This window comes from Lagopus leucura, unplaced genomic scaffold, assembly GCF_019238085.1.
Source record: "Lagopus leucura isolate 7727_CA_CO unplaced genomic scaffold, USGS_WTPT01 Super-Scaffold_1, whole genome shotgun sequence".
In the NCBI taxonomy this organism is placed as follows: Eukaryota; Metazoa; Chordata; class Aves; order Galliformes; family Phasianidae; genus Lagopus; species Lagopus leucura.
In genome coordinates, this window is record NW_024962250.1 from 18,028,559 (window position 1) to 18,041,912 (window position 13,354).

General features: G+C 34.4%; 1 protein-coding gene across 6 annotated transcripts in view; it reads left to right on the top strand.

Annotated features, from left to right (window-relative positions):
- The window catches only part of AKAP6 (A-kinase anchoring protein 6), a 218,633-nt gene that overhangs the window by 158,791 nt on the left and 46,488 nt on the right, over nucleotides 1-13,354 (top strand). For all 6 annotated transcript variants that reach the window (XM_042863738.1, XM_042863721.1, XM_042863755.1 and 3 more), the window contains 2 exons: nucleotides 8,186-8,332; nucleotides 11,743-11,967. In XM_042863738.1, coding sequence (XP_042719672.1) covers nucleotides 8,186-8,332; nucleotides 11,743-11,967 — 372 coding nt within the window. The remainder of the gene's footprint in view (nucleotides 1-8,185; nucleotides 8,333-11,742; nucleotides 11,968-13,354) is intronic.

Below are 13,354 nucleotides of genomic sequence, written 5' to 3' on the forward strand. Positions count from 1 at the left end.
AACACAAGTTGATGCTCAATTAAAATCGCTGCATATCTAGTGAATTAGCCAGTTCTTGGCTGCTGTGCCAGGGTAAATGTCTTCCTACTTAACTGAGGATTGAGCAAGATGGGCAAAATGCGCAATAAAGTCAAATCAAGACTTAATATCCCCACTCAAATTTTTATTCTTTGTATCATGTAGTAAGCTTTCAGAGCAAGCTCAGGGATATGGATTAAAGAAAAATAATCAGCATTTAAAGAAAATTCCCTTATATTTAGAGTAACAAAGCTGAAAAAGAAGCCCTTAAAACTTCTTACTGAATTACTGCCATCAGCCAGTAGATCCATGAGGCTTGTTCAGCTAAAAGCCACAACAGACTTTGTAATGCAATGATGTAATCTTGGCTTTGTGTCATTTATATTCAACCTAAAAAAAAACAATTTTCCTGAATAGACAGCCTGACAACAATATTGTTCAGTGTTGGTTTTTATTTGGATTGTTTCCAAATGATTCATATGCCTCCACAGTAACACCATGCCAGCTTAAGTTTTTACTCTGAATTCCAAAGTTTCCTCCTTTTCTTGTATTTTATTTTGCTTTTAGAGCCCCAGTTATGTTTGCGAAACTAACCAGCTTGGCCACGAAATTAGGATGTATCTTGCAGAGTGCATTCATTTTACTTTTTGCATATTTTTCCTGAGGTCATGTCAAGGTTAGTTTGAATTCCATCCTACATTAAGACTTCTTTCACAGCTATTTAGCTCTGCAGCCTACTCCCCGCTGGGGTCTGCCCCTTGGGCACGTCAAAGCTTCAGACCTGACAAATCACACACAGATGAAGCTGTACAGTTTTTTAAACAGTTTCATCACTAACGTGCTTTTATTTTTTTTTTTTCTTTTAAAAAAAATTTTTTTTTTTTTTTTTTTCCTGGAGTTTATTCTCTGAATTGCAATATCCAAAAGACTGATTTCTGTATGGAAAATACACTGGCGCAGCCGAGCTGTGACAGGGAAATGGCGTTGTGCACTGCATGCCACTCAGCCCTCCGCAAACTGAAAGCGCTGTGGCTCCTTAATTAGCAACAAGCTATAGCTCCTTGGCTAATAACTGTAAGCGCATTGTTAGCATCTATTTGCACAGAAGAGCCTAAAACTATAAAGGCTGATAAATATTCAAAAATAATCGTCCATATTGTGCACCCTTTTATGATACAGGGAAGCTGTGTGCTGCTGTTCACAAAAATGAACTTCTGTCATCCCAGGGATTACTCGGAGGAGTAATGTTCAGGAGTAGTATCAGTGTCAGCACTGACTCTCTGCTTTAACAGCAATCCTTATGGGACTTAGGAAATTAGAAGTGGGTGTATGTGTATATATATATATATATATATAATTAGCTTCACAACTAGATGCAGGGTTTTCACCAGCTACGTTCATGCACAGCCTCCCCCCCCGCCCCCCCCCCCCGCCCTAGTGCTCCCACTCCATGTGTATCTCAGTGCATAGAATGTTTTGAAGTGCCTAATGCAGTTTGCAGGTGAAAAGAAGTTTTCTAAAATTCTTAACTTCAAACTGTTATCTGTATTTTAGCATTTTGTGAAACTAATCGTGCACCACCATTTCCCGTTTAATTGATGAAGTTAAAATGCTTGGCTGCTAATGAGTGTATTAGCAAACAATATACCCTTAACAAGCTTAAGCAGCTCAGGATTTTAAAAAGCAGATTACTGTCCTCCTCATTTTTATAAGACAAAATGCACTGCCTCCTACAAATTGCTTGATCAGCTGATGAAGTACTATAATTATAGTCGTATTGCAGTTTTGACAAAGCCACAATAACAGACTGTAGTTTAGTCCCCACTCCAGGCACACAACTCTTTGCATTACAAAACCCAGTTTTACTGGTCTAATTCTTACTGAGAACAAAAGGCACCTGGAGATGTTAACTATATACTAAAAGAAAACTTGGAATCTAGGAAATAATAATATCGAAGCATGACTTTTCTTCTTGCAGCTAGTTCATTGAGAATGGTATCTAATGAAGAGTTGTCTAAAGGATTGCTTGTTTGGAACTAATTAAAGACAGATATCCTAAATAGAAGAAGGATCATGGGAATTACATTAGTTGTCTGGAGACTTGTTATTCTTTTGGTACTCTGAGTAGATTGTGGAAGTTCTTAGGGATTCAAGAAATAAGGCGAGCTAATAAAAAGTTCTATTTTTCTGGTTATTGGCCAACTATTGTATTTTTGTTTGCAATAAGATTTGAGCCAACAGGCTAGAGGCTTGAATAAAACATTTAAACATTTGTGCATTAACACATTATGGTGAAAAGAGAGTCTTGTGCTTTCACTCAGTGCATTTCAGCCTTCAATTAATGTGAAAGCACTACAATGCCTATGCAACTTCTCTTGCCTTGTGGTGCACCATTTATCATTGCAGTTTTACATTGACCTTGACACCCACTTCATTAGAATAAAGATTGTCTACCATTTAGGTTACATTGTTCCTCTGCACAGAGACCCCATGCAAATTTCTGTTCAGATAGAAGAGCTGTGAGCCTGTCAGAGGTCATCTGCATTAAATGATTGCAGCTATTTTCCAACTGCTTCTTTTCATTCTACTCAATTCAGGCTAGGAGGATCAATCAAGCCCTCTGCCTGAAACAGTAGGACTGCTGGGAATATAACTGTTTTTGGTAGTAGTGGATATGCCCTAAACAGTATTAAATATTTAATATAAATTCATTAAAGGGCATACAAAGTCTTCAAAAAGATATTACATTTATAGTAAAATTTAAAGTGTTGAGATCACCTTCCTTAAGAAAAAGGCAGAACAATGGGTACTGACTGCAAAATTTTTTAATGTAGGAAAGAAATAGTTCATGAAGTTACTTAACATTTCTTTCAATGTGTTTATTTCTCCAGCTGCCAGGAAAAGGAATGTGCTGCAGAAGTGTAATCCACATTTGTTACTTTCTGAAACAAAAATGTGAGGATTTAAGACAAAAGTGCTAAAATTCATCTTGTTTTACAGGCGTGCACACATACACACACGCTCACTCATACAAATACATATTTTACCACTGTGCTTATTTGTAAGGGGGAAAAGCAAATGGAAATAAGTTAGCGCTCTCCTTCTTGAGTTTTCTGAGTGATATAATTGGAATTAAATTATTAATGGGAAATGCTTAAAAAAGATTGTTTTATGATCTTCTATTAAAGAATTTGCAATTCATTTTAGTATTTGTAGTTTGATTTATATTAAAGATAATGCAATCTATGTCCAATTAACAATACATAGCCAATGTAATATGATTTTCAGATCATGCAAATGGAATAAACTAGGAGAGGAAAAACTGATTCTTAACCTCAGATGTAATTTGCTGTGTGAGTTCTGGCAATTTTAAATGACATTGCACTTTTTAATTTTTCCAAAGGCTCAGCAACAAATTTATCCCAATCAGGAAAGCCTATTATTAATTTACAAGGACAATTGTAGGAGTCTCTATGATTTCCCTGTGCAATTATTTACCATGTATTGCTAATAGTGAAATACATGAAGTTTGCAAGAAACAGCAACTGCTATTTATCTAGACAAAGCATTCAGCTGAGATCTTGATTGTTGTCCAGAGGTTCTAGTACTATTGACAACATAAGAAATATAACCAAGCTTCTGGATGGTTTCTAAAATGTTTCACACTGATAGTACCAAAAAGGTAGAAGCATTAAGAGCTATTGTGAAGGGAAGGCTGGCCTCTAGCAGATTCCTTCACTTTGCTTGTATACAGCTGAGCTTTGGACCCTGGACTTTGGAATAAAAAGACTCTTTGTTCTTCACTGAATGGCATTAGGCATGGGCTTCCTAAGGGGCCACCATGAAGCCTAGCATGAAGAGTGCAAACATTATCCAGAAAGCAAAGTGAGAATGTGTGTGAAGAGATGATGGACAAATATTGCTATATGTGCATGGCTGTATGTTTACGTATATTTATATTGGGTATTTGGTGAATTTACCTGCAAAGTATTTACTTTATGTATATACCATGTTTTGTGAATATGTGTCACCACTGAATGTGTGCATATATAACCCCTGACTGTGCATGTGTGTGTATTTGTGTCTGCCTCAACCAAATCATTCCAAAAGGCTTAGTTTTAAAATTTAAAGATGTAATCTAGGTAAAAATTAAACTGGAAGTCACTGAGTTGTGATCTCAGTTGTCTGTGGTGCAGTACCATTTGATCGAAGGCACTTTTTTAGTATGTGAATGATGGAATGCAGAACATCTACAAATAGCACACCCTTATTCCAATAATGAAGAAAGTTCACTGGCTTAATTCTTCTGTACTTCGTAGCCATAGCTCCACTGTGTGTTCAGTATGTCTAGTCTCTTTTCACTATAACCAACAGAAGCACCATACAAAAGTCTTACAATGGATGTCTTAATCTCTCTGTGTGCTTTTAGAGCATTATTTTGAATTCCATCATGCAGGCTTTTTTTTTTCCTTTCCTCTTCTGAAGTTTTATTACAACAACAGAATTCCCAGGGAGCTTTAGGGGCAAGGTTTGCATAATATTGCCCTAAAGTTTTGCTTGAGAAGCGGAATCTGCACCCTCATCCTGATCATCTTTTTGTGATGTTTCTCTTTCTGAAAGATGTGGTGTGCAGTCTTACGGAGTTGTTAACTGTGTACAGATTTTTTTATTGCTTACCAGACAGTGCTCATCTACGAACCTTTCATGATGATTTCTTTCTCTGACCTCTCAGTGACTAGGCATCTTGTTCCTTAACACTGAAGGAGGCTGAAAAATGCTTGAGTTGCTCAATGTGTGCCTTCTATACCAGTTTCAAAATGGCTTATTCTTCTGGTTTCCATGGTGACAATTAACACTGTTACAAGGCATTGTTCCAGTCTCCATTTGGGCAGAATTTTCGGGTGTGATTTTTCAAACAAAAAATGTTTTATATAATTTTTTTAAAGAAAAGAAAAAGGGCATCATTTAATTAAAGTGTCAAAAAACATGTCTCAATCAAGCCTGCCTAGGTTTTGTAAAACATTTTTATCAAAGGAAATTTAACTTGCTTTGTTTTGGAATTCAACTTCTCATGGTTTAAATATTTTGCCAAACTTATTCATAAATAAATGTTACTGCTTTTTGCTAAATTCTACTGTTTTTCTTTAGAGAAGTACTAATCATATTGAGAGAGGGGGAATGAAAAGCCCAAATGCTTTAACTTTTAATTTCTTTTGAGTGGCTTCAGGAGCACAAAGCCAGCCATGCATGCGTGCAGCTAATCATGCTGTAAATATTTTGCGGGTTTATTTCATTATATTTTTTTCCCAACTTTTTAACATGAGAAGTGTCATGAGAAATTAAATATTAAAAACTACCGGAACTTTTACTTAATCTTATTTTTGCCTATTAAACAATGATTTATATCATAGCATCCATGGACTGTTACAATGGAGCAGCATTTGCTCACTTAAAGCTGAGGAAAGAATGAATCTAAAGATTAAATTATCTTCTCACTGCAGGATTAAGAAGTCCTACCAGACTAGCGTTGTGCTGCGCTGATAGAGCTGCTAGCTAATTTTTTCCATGCAACTGCTTAGAGTGTAGGTGTTTAATGGATTAAAAAATAGCATTAGCAATAGCATGTAGTGCTATCAGTTCTTAAACTATACCTCCTAACATTAAGCTCTTCCCTTAACTTAAAATACGTACTGCATATTAAATATCCAGAAATGAAACAATACTGACTCTCAGTCACATACCGATACCTAATAATGAACTGAATATTTTCATCTATTATAGTTATAGTATAATGCATTTTCTGTCAATCAATGCTTGTCATGCTTGTTTATACAGTAGGTTACATGGTGACAAAGTCAGAGATTGTACATAAAATCTATCTGATTTATTTTTTAATGTAATAACCCTTTAATAACATCATCACTCTATTTGGATTATGCTTCACTGCATTATTTCATCTGACCCAAAATTAAATGAAACATTTTACATTTCTCTGCTAGCAAAACACTGTAGTTACAAAACATTCGCTGTATTTTTTTTTTCTTCATTGGGCTTATGCCATCCAGGACCACTACCAACTGCAGTCCACCCTGTAGCAGCCTGTAACAGGTGATAGGCATTAGCCAGCTATGCCTGCACCCGCCTCACACAGCTAGAGGACTCTCTCAGTCCACTTGACAAAAGAAAGGGAGTAGCATGAACTGGATTTCAGTGCCTAGCAAATTGGACTCTGGATTCCCCTTGATATTACATGTACTCATAGAAATAATTATGCAAATCCTTTTCAGTTATATCATTTTTAAATAGAAATCAGATTGCATGAAGAAGATCGTAATTGCCTCCAGTAACCATTCTAGCTGAAAAGGCAAAGATGTGGGACCAAGAAAAGTACTTGTTGAACATTTCAGTCCAACAGAATGATGTTGGCCAAACTGAACTGAGAATTCAGTTTGCCAGTGTGAAATCTGGTCGATGCCTAATATTTACAGGTCTGAAACTAGTCACAGTGCACTCTGTATCACAAGGCAAATTCTTTACAAACAATTCCTTGTTTTTTACTATGCATATTCATGTAATTTTGGATACACAGACACCTGATCAGTGTTCATTAATAATGAGAAATGGTTTAAATCACCTCATTTAAAACATTTGCTCTGTGATCCACAAACGACTAATATTTGCTGAAGTTTACATAATACAAATGATGTGCATGTGTTGTGCAAATGAAAGATTAAAATATGAAACTAACAATATGCAAACATATGCATGGAAATGCTGAGGACCTGTTAGCTGAAACAGTGATTTCACACCTTTATTATTTTCTTTAAGCTGTCTCCAATTGTATTTTTGCTTTGTTTTCCTACAGAATATCTCCCTACATCTGGAAAAGGCACCCATGTTTTAAACATTCCTTATTCATATTTAATTTTTATACTTGGCTCAGTTACTAGCATTTGCAGTGTGAGCTGCTGTACCAGTTTTCATGGCTGAAAATAAAGCAAAGAAGCTTAATGTTTGGGATGTAATTTGCTAATAACTCTGCATAATTTATGAATGTCTCATAAACTCCTTTAAGAATACATTTTGAACTCTCCTTTACCACTAAAAGGTGTGATTTTGACTACTCCTATTTCTATAAGTAGTTTGTATGTAAGACAGAGAGTGAATTAGATTACCTATACGTATGGCATGTATATGAGTATATGTCTATGTTTAAATTTTGTTTTTTTTTAAACCCAAAGTACCAGCTACTAATTGATCAGTGTAGTAGCTGTCACACTGAACACTTAACTCAGGTTTTCAGAGAATAAAATTTTCTTAAAGAGATGTATTTCCCTGTGCATCTCCAGATTAGAATACATTTTAATAGAGTATATATCACATATTTAGACATGCAGTTTAAATATTCAGAAATTTGTATTAAGTTGATTTTGTAAAAAGTTTCTGGTTTTAGTCCTGTTTTCTCTGTTCTTTTTTATTTTTTTAAAGAATAATTAACAGCGGAGGAAATAAAGCATTGTTGCAGGACTGTATTAACACTTTGGCCATTGTCGTTTGTGTGCCGTTTCACTCTTGGTTGACACAATAAAAATCAAGTTACTTGTATTCTGTTACAAGTGAGTTACGTCGAAGTGTTTTTCTAAGGTGAAGCCCTCGCATTTTCATGTGCTGCTATGTTTGAAGCCCATATATAAGGCAAAATGGAGAGGGAGCAAAAATAAACTTCACAGAAAACATAAATCTGTAATTATTTCCATGGGCTTTTTTCAGTGAAGAGACTCAGTGGTACCTGATGAAGTAGCATATTTGAAAAATAAGATACCAACTCCCTTGAATGAGACAAGGCAGATCAAGCTTTGGATGAGAGGGTGTTAGTGAATGCTACTGCACATGTGAATATCGTGAATATTGTAAGTGGATATTACTAAGTGTAATCCATCACTAACTGCCTGTGCTTATATGTCACCCAGAAAACAATATGATCGGTACCTAAATCTCTTCAGATATGTAATAAGATTATGTGTTAAAAAAAAAAAAAAAAAAAAAAAAGGGAAGAAAATAGTACAGTGAGCATGATCAACTGGACTCTTAGAATTAAAGTTCAAGTTTTTTTTTGTAGAGAAGGCTCGTCACAGTAGCTAATATTATCTATTTCTTTTCTTTTTAGAGATACAGCGTAGAAATGTCAATCAGGCAACCGAAAAAGATGGAACTGCTCAGTAAGGTTGAAGCTCTGAAGAAAAGTGGTGTTTTACTACCAAATGATCTCCTTGAAAAAGTGGATTCAATTAATGAAAAATGGGAACTGCTCGGGGTATTTGCATTTTTATTACTGTTTGTGGGTTATGTGTACATTTTTGTGTGTTGAAGTACGCTGTCTGCCTGATTTCTAATTTGAGGCACAAATATCTCTCTCTTTCAATTCACCACGTACATTTCAAACAAGCTACTCATGCTATTATAAAAACTCCATAGTATTTTCCTCTTGTGTTGATTTTTTTTATTCCATGCTTGTCTCCTGTCTGACTTTAATAATTTTAGTTCTTTAATACATAAAAATGTAAGTAAAATATGCCATGTATTACGGGTATGAACCAAGTCAACTATAATGCAGTATATCTGATATACACTGACTGTCATGCTTGAGTGAATGTTAATAGAATTTATTCTGAAGGTACATGTTAGAGACATCTACTGTTTAACTATTTACTATACCCTTAAGATGAAAAGTGGGGTTGTCACCGCATATTTCAGGTCACTCTGATGGCTCAAAAACAAATATGCAGATTCTGTATAAATCTGAATACCTGAAGCTTAGAATGCAGCCAGGATATGTTTCATACTGCTATATTCAGCTCACTTTTGACAAAAGCCAGAAAAGTTTCATGTAATTCATTTCACGCTATGATGGGCTGGGTCTCAGCCAAAGAGTGAGATACAAGAATCTGGCAAAAAAAGCAATATAGAGATTCTGTTATCCAGAGACCAGGGATGGCACCATGCAGGAGACACTGTAGTCCTATTGTTGTAAAACAGCTGAGAGAGAGAGAGAGGTCAAACTATATATTTTTCCATCCACTTCTCTCCTTAATTGCCTTCACTTCAAATCAAGGGTAAGATAAATTTATAAATTACTTTAAATGATTAATTATAGATGTGTGATATTAACAATACAGTCACATTGCATAATTTTGCATGCTATTATCTGAGCTTAAAAACCATTTCTAATATATTATGAGTAAACTATACATGCAACTTGCCAGCATCATTTTAAATACTGACTTGTGTCGCTTTAGCTTATTTGGTAATACAGTAGCCATTTTATAGAGGGTTGAGTTCGTTTAGTTCAGTGAAAGTTGTTTCTAACTGATTGATTGTCTAAATCTGCAAATTGTCAGAAAATGTTAAAGGTTGTCTTCTAACTAGTGAGCTTATTATTTTCCAGTTATAATTATAATATGTAGCATTTTTGAAATATTTGAAGAAGAAAAAATTTGCTAATAAAAATGGGACCTATTAACCTGTTCTTTTACATAAATTCATGTATTTTATTTTAAACTTTTAAAATAATTTTAGTTAGCCTTATATTTATGACATTCAATGTATTTAATCAGATTAATTCAGTTGCACTGATTACAGCTGGTAGGATGCAAATGATGAGTAAGTGATAATAATTACAAAAAATCTAAGAAAACTTCTTAAGAAAAATTGAAGCCCCCTCTTCTCTGCATGTTAAGATTAAAATATACCTCTGGATTAAGTTTTGTAAGTAATTTCAGCATTTACAGAAAAAAAAAAAAAAAAGAAGGATTCCTGTTTTCCTGCTAAATGCAATTTCATTAATAATAAGCAGAGTTTGATAGAGTTTTGTTTAATAAAAATCTTCACACAAACTAACGGTGGTAGGCATACTGTTTTAATTGGCATGATTATGTTTTAATTGGCATGAAAAAAAATTAAAGACAAGGATTTTAACTTCTAACAATGGTAAAATAGAGGGATATGGTTTTTAATATTACTTTCATCTAAGGTGAACAGTGTGGAATGGAAATACATTAGAATGAAATGTCAGTGGTGCGTACAGTTTAATCTGTGAAATTTTGTCCCCTGTGCTGAATATTACTCTGTCTCAATTGCATATTAAACAACCCTATCAAGGCAGGCATTGGCATCTGCTGTGCTGACACAAATTGTGAATTAAATGAAATTGATGTCCTCTGTCGTATATTTATGAAGACGGACCATTCTCTGAAGTATTCTGTTTATGAAGAATTTATGATTGCAAACTGTTCCAGAACAAAAAAGTGGCAATAAATTCTTTTTTGTGACCCTACCCTCCAAGGGCATTGATTTCACCTCCTGCTGCTACTTTTGTTACAGCGTGAAAACAATAGCTAGCACTGGATTCCACTGAGGGTCTTCAAATTATCAATATTTGCACCATGAAAATAGAAGGGTGGTGCCAAGAAAACATGTTTTTCAGTTATGATCTCCTAAGGATGTTATTTACAGAATGCCACAAAGTAGATTAATGTCTGTTGATCTAATTTTGTGGTTTTTAAGCTTATTTTGGAAGCTAAGTTCATTATGATAGATTATATTCCAGTAACTTAATGAAGGGTGTATTTTCAACAGACAGACATTCTGGGTCACCTAAAACCATGTCTTCATGTTACAACAATTAACCACTGCTAATTATCAGTTTAAAAGGTTATTGGATGTGATTGTCAGTGTATATTGAGTATTCTACAATCAGTAACACAGATCTACTACTTATAATAAGTGTCAGACTGACAGCCTCTTACAGGTCAGATAAAATACTGCTAGGCATAGGAGAAGCAGGCAACTGCATATTTCCTTTGTGATGTTTAAATGATTGCCTTTCAAAATATTAAAAAGGAAGGTAACTTCCTATCTCTGACCTCTTCAGAATATTCATTACCATCACCGTGTCCGCTATCAAAATGTTATTCAGCAGTTCCTTTATTAGAAGTGCTACTTTGAAAAGCTATAGTTAATTAGTTTCATTAATGATCAGAGGTGAATGTTGATTTTGATCCATTATTTTTAAAGTGAATGCTTAACATGGAGAACTTAGATCCAAATTTAGGTGCCCAAATAATTGGTTTGATGGCTTTGCAATTTCTAGCTTATTGGTGTCTGAATGAGTTCATCCACTTTTACAAGCAAGCCAGATGTTATGTGACCTAACTGTTCCTGTACATAACTTCGGGGCTGCAAGTTTGGAAACTCTGACCTGACAGTTTGTACCTTGGAAATATTTCACTACTGCAATGTTACGCTAAAAACATAGATCCAGATGGGCTCAGAGCTTGCTGTATTTTCTGTTCTTACAGCCAAGAAATCGTAAGTCCTATAGTCATAAGTATCTAAAGTAGCTGACAAGTTCTGAAACTACTTTATAAAGTTATGTAGCATTTTGTCTTCTCTGTCCACAGTTGCTCCTAATAAGCATTGATTTATCATGCTTCCAGCAAAGCCAGTGACCCATAGAGAACAACACTGTGGCATTAGTGAAAAACAAAGATACAAAATATGAAATTGATTGAAAGAAGGAAAGAAAGAGTGAAATTGATTGATATTAGTAGTAATTTAAAAATAAAAACCTCTCTAATCACCTAACAGATGCTTCTTGTTGCACATTAACCTGTATGTATTTTGGTGCATAAGACTAATCTATGTTTTCTTTATCTGATGTATTAGAAAACCCTAGGAGAGAAGATCCAAGACACAATGGTAGGGCACAGTGGGTTAGGTCCACGTGACCTGCTCTCGCCTGAAAGCGGCAGCCTGGTAAGGCAGCTGGAGGTCAGGATCAAAGAGCTGAAAGGGTGGCTGAGAGATACAGAGCTTTTCATCTTCAATTCCTGTCTGAGACAAGAAAATGAAGGAACAATGAATGCTGAGAAACAACTGCAATATTTTAAGGTAATAAAAAAACAGTCATAGTTTTCATAGATACTCTTCTTTATGGTAGGATAAAATATTTAACTTATACATAGCATAATGCAATGTCCTCATGCACTCATATTTTAGCCTTCATTTACGTATTAATTAATTCATTCGGAACAGTTTAGTATACAGGACTATTAAGTTAGCAACTAAATCTGATGGCACTATGTGATTTTCTTCTGTTCATAGCTACGACTTTTAAGTAAACCCACATCTGAGTTATCCTTACAGGTCACTTTACTCTACAAATCGTCTTTGACCAAAGAATAAGAAACAAATCATGAGTAATTGTTGAGTATTAGAGGTAAAGATGTTTTTCTCTGGTACAACAGAGTGTCTAAGGCAAAAGCACTCAGCAATGGACAATTTATTGAATACTCACCTCAAAGGGCAGATTGCAAACACTTCCAAACAAATATCAAATATTTTTTTAGACAAATATTCAAGAAAACAACAGTGGAAAACTGTCTGGCTTCCAAATTAGGCAGTCTTTATACTTCTTTTTCCAGTCATGAGAATTGAGGGGGAGAGTTATGTCAGTGTAGATGAAGTTGGTTTTCCATTCAGGTTCCTGAGCATGTTTCTTTGAATACAACTTTAAATTTCTTTATTACATCCATGTTGTTTGTCTTTTTTCTGATTCTTGATCTTCTGCTGTCAGGGAAAATGTTATGCTGGTTCTATTTGTTCTACCAGCGAACTTTTAAATGTTAGTGATTATGAAGGAAATGTTGATAAAGCTGAAGAACTTAACAGCCATGGACCCATGTTATCAATAGAAAATGCTGGATAGTTCTTATTTCTGTGGAAATTTATGGCATTTATATAAGTGCATAACTATGGATTTAAAAATCTGAATTCTAACAAACTTGTTTTTAAAGACCTAGCAATATATGTGTAACGTATATGAACATGTATATATGAACATAACTATTATAAAAATTTTACTTACATATTCAGAATGTGCATAAATCTTTGAAATTAAATTTGTATGTGTATATATATAATATATATAATATTTAATACAGAATATTTAATATATATATGATATGATGTCATGCCAAGAGCTCTAGAGTTGTTAAACAGGGTATTATAGTACACACATACTGTGATATAACCAGAGTATTTAATTACTTGGTTGATTATCTATTAATTACATAAATAATACATTAATTATTTTTAAAATGGTAGCCATTAGAGTAGAAAAAAAATTACTTATCAAACATGGTTAGAGCACATCACTTTGTCATATATATTAAACCATCTTTGTCTCATTAAATCTGAAATCCACTATAAGTAAGTTTTCCATTTTTCACTGATCTCCTGGGGAAGTGTATAAAAGATAAAATGGATATAATTAACA